We start from the raw sequence: 6,192 nt of genomic DNA, 5'->3' as shown, positions 1-6,192 counted from the left end.
AGCTATGCAGAGTATTATACGAGGACTAGGTTATTGCTTCCGCAAAATCGGAAGTCCTGGTATTTTACCCCAGATATCATTAAGTACATAAACCTAGTATGTCAGAAACAGGTAATCTTTCAAACAAGATTTCAGGGATTACCTATATATCCGAGAGATGTTCCCCACGAAATAAGCAAGTATTGAATATTTAGGTTTATATCTCGAAAATTCTATTAAATGTGTAAAAACCTATCGACATATCCTCAGTGAGACCGTCTAACGCTTTTAAACTTTACATTTCTTTAGCATACCGTGACAGGCTAGCTGATGTACTATCATTTCCTCTTGTTACACAAAACTTTTTTTGGTTTTCTATTGTTTTTGGATTTTGAAAATTTTCTATTGTTTTTGTAATTTTGCATTTTTTAGTATTTTTGTATTTTTCTAAAATATACTATCTATCTCCCCCTAAATACCAAAACAACTAAAAATTCAATATACCAAAGCAGTCTGCTTCTCGACGTTTCATCAACGCCAACTATAGCTCCCCCTGACGACAAAAGTTTCATGCCATTCAATTTTAATAAGTATTGAAAGCGTGACTTATCAAATGGTTTAGTATGTAAATCTGCCTTTTGTTCGTCGGTGTGGATCTTTTCTATTCGAATCAACTTCTTCTCGCAGCAATCACGGATGAAGTGATGTCGAATTTCTATGTGTTTAGTTTTAGCGTGATGTATCAGGTTTTTTGTTATGTTGATTGCAGCCTCGTTATCAACAAAATTAGGAGAAGCAAGAAATTGCAAACCGTAATCTCGCATTTGTTGCTGGGTCCACAGAATCTGCGAGCAGCAGCTGTTGGCTGACACATACTCTGCTTCACACGTTGAAAGAGAAATGGTTGTTTGCTTCTTACACTGCCAAGTGACCAAGCGAGGTCCAAAGAATTGGCATCCTGCAGTTGTTGACTTTGCGTTGAGCTTGCAGCATCCGAAGTCTGAGTCTGAGTATCCTTCGAGCTTGAAATCACCGTCTTTGGGATACCACAACCCAGGCTTGGGGTTCCTCTTAGGTAGTGTAGAATCCTTTTGACGATAGACATGTGTGAGGCTCTGGGACTCGACTGATAGCGGGCTGCAAGGCATGTCGGGTACATTATGTCGGGTCTGGATGCAGTCAGGTACATCAGCGAACCAATCATCTAACGGTATAGCGTCTCATCGACCTTCGCTCCGGTGAGATCAGGTTTAATACCGTGATTAGTTGCTAACGGGGTGGCCATCGGAGTAGTCTCGGACATCCCAAATTTCTCCAGAACATTGTGGACGTATTTCGTTTGATGTATGAAAGTTCCCTCTGGCATCTGATCAACTTGTAGCCCTAGGAAGAACATCATCTCTCCCATTGACGACATTTCAAACTTTTGCTTCATCACTTGTTCGAATTCTTTGCAGAGCTCGTCGTTCGTTGACCCGAATATAATGTCATCAACATATATCTGAACGATAAGCAGATGACCAGCAACCTCCTTAGTGAAGAGTGTAGCATCCGCCTTTCCTCGGATAAAGCCGTTGGAAAGCAGGTGTTGAGATAGCATCTCGTACCAGGCTCTCGGGGCCTAATGCAATCCATACAGCGCTTTGTCCAAGAGGTAGACCTTGTCTTTATGAATCGGGTCGGTAAAGCCCGGTGGCTGACCGACATAGACCTCCTCTTTCACCTTTCCGTAAAGGAACGCTGACTTGAAATCTAACTGGTAAACCTTAAAACCTTTCCATGAAGCAAACGCAAGAAATATTCTACTGGCTTCGAGTCTGGCAACCGAAGCGTAAACTTCAGTGAAGTCTATCCCTTCTTGCTGACTAAAGCCCTGAACAACGAGTCGAGCTTTGTTTCTGACTATTACTCCTCGATCATCTCTCTTGCATTTGAACACCCACTTGGTGTTTATCTTTCTGTGCCCATTAGGAAGATTGACAAGCTTCCAAATTCTGAGTTTTTCAAATTGAGCTAGCTCCTCTTGCATTGCATTCACCCACGATTCTTCCGTCAGTGCTTCCTTATGTGTTCGAGGTTCAATCTGCGAAATAAAACAACTGAGTGAGAAATCAGTTTGTAATGGAGCAACTTTGGAATAAAAACAAGTTAAGCCATGGTCGATTTGACTCCTTGTTGGAACTCCTAATTGTAGTTCCCCAATTATCAACTCCTCGGGGTGATAAGAAAGAGTCCTCGGCATAACTTTACCGGGAATGTTCACCTCGCCTTCCAAATTTGTGACATTCTGGTCCGCAACTTGTTCATCAACATGAACTGTTTGGTCTGAAGATTGATTTGCTCCCCCTCAGATTCTGAATCACCCCGATCAAAGGTCGGGCTATCCGAGTCAGACTCTAATTCATAATCCACTGTCGTCTGATTTTCTGGAGCAGGCTCTTGTTCTGAAGTGTGAGTTTGCCGTAAATAATCACTTTCACCATTGTGATTGGGACCAGCTTCATGATCATTGGAAGTTTGTTGACGTTTTGAAGACTTTGCTGGCAATCTACTCTGGGAAGCTTCATATTCCCGAAATAGGTCTAATTGATCAAAGTACTCTGGCTCTTCTGGTAAGTTGAATGAATCCTATAAAGAATCATAATCGAATCGCCATGAGTCTGCGGTTTTTTGTGGAGGCATAGAGTATCCTTGACATTCCACGTGCTGAGCTTCAATGATCCTCCCGAGACTTGGAATGAAGACCCCTCTAAGTGGACTGGAATAGCCCACGAAGATTCCTTCCAAACTCTTTGACCCAAACTTTCCATCGGGATCTAGAACTGTGCAGGGTGACCCGAACGGCTCTAGGTATTCCAGGTTAGGCTTGCGTTTATTGAGGAGCTCGAAACACGTTTTATTATGCTTCTTCACAGTAAGAAGCCGGTTGAGAGTATAGCAAGCGGCAGATACGACTTCTCCCCAAAAATTGATAGGTAACTTTGAATCAGCCAACATCGTTCGTGCCGTCTCGATCAGCGTCTGATTTTTTCTTTATGCAACTCCATTTTGTTGTGGAGTGTACAACGCACTTAACTCTTGCAATATACCTCTTCTGTCACATAATTCTTCCATTTTATTGTTTTTGAACTCCGTATCATTATCTTTCAAGTGCCTTCGAGATTGAGTTCACCATTTTTCTGGGATGAGATTTCTCGTGTTGCTTTCCTTTGAGACATCTAATGTCACACCCCGACCACGTAAAACAACAAAACGTGGCGGAATCGTCTGGGAGTCTTGTAACAGAATCATTGTTTCATAACACATGGAAAATTGAAATATTGTTTTATTGATTAAAAGAGTTAAATTGTCTTAACAAACAAATAAGTATAACATAATTAACTAGTCTTGCATCTTTTATTGTCACTAAGGCCTAAGTCCGCCTATGTGTATCTTGATCAATCCTATGCATCATCTCCTGAAACACATGTGAAAATAGGTACGTCAGCATAAAATGCCGGCGAGTACATAGGTTTTATTGATTTAGGATTCATGACTTATAGGTTTAGAAACAGTTGTTTAACAAAAAGTTAGTCATGATCCTTGTAAAATGTTTTGTTTTATAAATCATTTGAAAAGCGATGATAGATATGTATATTTAAAAGAATAATGTAAGGTTAAATGAATAACCAAGTAAAATGAATTTGTATAAAACAAACTGTTTTGTAAAACAATGTCTTGTGAAAAATATGTTATTTGTATAAAATGTATAGGTCCAAATTGAATGATTTAAATAACGCTACGACATGTAATATAATACAAGCACTTATATATAGGAAGTACCAGTGGCATATCCACCATGCTTGTATCACATTACACACGTCTCGTTACTCAAATCACTTACCCAAACAAACCACCAATGTAAATTGCCCATGTCTAAACCATTTGTCAAATGTCTTTGTGAAAACCATGTCAAAATGTTTATGTCAGAGTGTTTATGAAATGTATATGTCAAATGTCAGTCATGTAATGTGTAAACAAAATGTTATGTATGGCAAGTGATATATGTATTAACTAAACCATAGGTAAAAATGCACAAAACAATGTATTGAAGTAAAACGTGGTTTAAATCAATGTTATGTTTTGTGGAAATGCATGCTATACTGAATACGGACATTTATGCGGTATTGTGAAAATGCATACATCCAAGCCTTGCGACTGTGGTGATAAACCTTTAAACAAATTAAAGGTCTATCTGTCTAAATGTTTTTAATCGAATTCGGTCATTCCTTCCATCCAAACATACCCAGGATGTCAGGAACGGGAGTTGTCAATTCCTATGGTACCATTACCTACTAACGAGCGGCGTGATCAAAGTTAATGAATGTATATGGTCCCACTTAAACAAACCAAATGTCATACCCAATATGTAAGCATGTGAAACAATGCACTAAGTATGATGAACATACATAGCGTGAAAATGTCATATAAAATAAATGCACTAAGTATGATGAACATACATAGCGTGAAAATGTCATGTAAAATAAATGCACTAAGTATGATGAACATACATAGCGTGAAAATGTCATGTAAAATAAATGCACTAAGTATGATGAACATACATAGCATGAAGATGTCATGTAAAACAATGTACTAAGTATGATGAACATACATAGCATGAATATGTCATGTAAAACAATGTATTAATGAACATAGCAAGTATATGATATAAAAGCATGAAATCATGAAAGTAACAAGTAGGCACATGTGTTTCACCCCAAAATGTTTGAAAAACAGTAAAAGAGGGGTCTATGTACTCACCTTTGGGTGCGTTTCTATATGCTAACACAATCCCTCAAATTATTTATTTGTCCTAAATTAAACAAGAATGATTTAATAAACAAAATTCATAAAAATGACGAAGTTTTTCCGATTACTTAGAATTTTCACATAACTTTGAGATTCGTCGAAAAGTTATTATTTTTGATTATTTTGGTATATTCGCATATATGTACTCTAGCGTAAAACAAATAATCTTGTCAAGTATTATCATGTCATCATACACATATTATAAAACACATAGCACATTGTAACACATAAAATTTACTCATGAATAACCCATTATGGTTATGTCGAAAAACACTTATTTTAGCGTTTCGGTAACATTTTTGAGCGTCGGAAGTCACGTATGACTAACCGAACACCAAGTAAACTTAGTATAAGTTAAAATACTTGTTTTTATATCAAAAATATCAGTTTGGTTACCGATCAAAAACAGTTTAATAAAAATCCTCCGAAAAGGCGATTTTTAAACGTTTCACCGCATAGTTTTGCATCAAACGTTACCCGAACCATCCCAAATCGAAATGACTTGAAATTTTGACACAACCCATGTTATTTACTGAACAAAATAATGGTTATACTCACAATAGTGCTGGTCTTAAATAGAGCATATAAATCATGCAACTTTCGCATATTTTACCACTTTTTAAGCTATATGTACAACATGCAATGCTACCAAACCTACGTCAAAGTTTCATGCCCTTATAATATACCAAATAAGGTCATTTTTAGTGCTTGTAACCTGATCTAAAACATTTTTGTCATATAGCCATTTTTTATCACTTTTTTTGAGCTTTAAATCAACATATATTCACATGTACAAGTATCTAAAGCATACTATCATAACATCAACATTTTATGTTAATCTAAATGCATCAAATATATGATATATTCAGGTTTATTTGCTGATGTATTTAAGCATTTAACATATCATACATAGATCAACAATCACTTGCATTTAAACTATTATTCAAGAACATGTAACAACATAAACAAGTATTTAACAAGAAATCGAACTTCAAGACACATACACACACACACATATATATATATATATATGTACGGTTATACATACATATATATCACCACCATTTTTATTTGTTTCAAGACCCATTTCTTTTAGATTTCAAGTTTAGTGAAAAATTCCAAGATTCAAGAGAAACTTCCAACCATCAAGAACAAAGTATATGATTTAAACATAAACTTTATACCTTCAAGATTCAAGTGAGTTTTTGATGAGATGGAGCTTGAAATCACTGGAAATCACCTTGGAAACTCCTTTGGATTTTCACACCAACTTGAAACTAGCTTGGAATGGGGTTTAATCTTTAAGAACAAAGTTGCAAAAATGGAGATGGAGGTGATGGTGGTGTTTACGGTTGGGAGAGGGAG

General features: G+C 36.8%; 1 protein-coding gene across 1 annotated transcript; it reads right to left on the bottom strand.

The window, feature by feature from the left end:
* Positions 1-1,183: 1,183 nt before the first annotated feature.
* LOC110901156 (uncharacterized mitochondrial protein AtMg00810-like) lies at positions 1,184-1,579 on the bottom strand. Its single transcript, XM_022148001.1, has one exon. It carries the CDS (start codon positions 1,577-1,579, stop codon positions 1,184-1,186), a length of 396 nt encoding a protein of 131 aa, XP_022003693.1.
* Between the last annotated feature and the right edge of the window lie 4,613 nt (positions 1,580-6,192).

Source organism: Helianthus annuus, chromosome 16 (assembly GCF_002127325.2).
Source record: "Helianthus annuus cultivar XRQ/B chromosome 16, HanXRQr2.0-SUNRISE, whole genome shotgun sequence".
Classification (NCBI taxonomy): Eukaryota; Viridiplantae; Streptophyta; class Magnoliopsida; order Asterales; family Asteraceae; genus Helianthus; species Helianthus annuus.
Note: the sequence above shows the minus strand (reverse complement) of the source record. Positions and strands in the feature narration are given on the sequence as shown.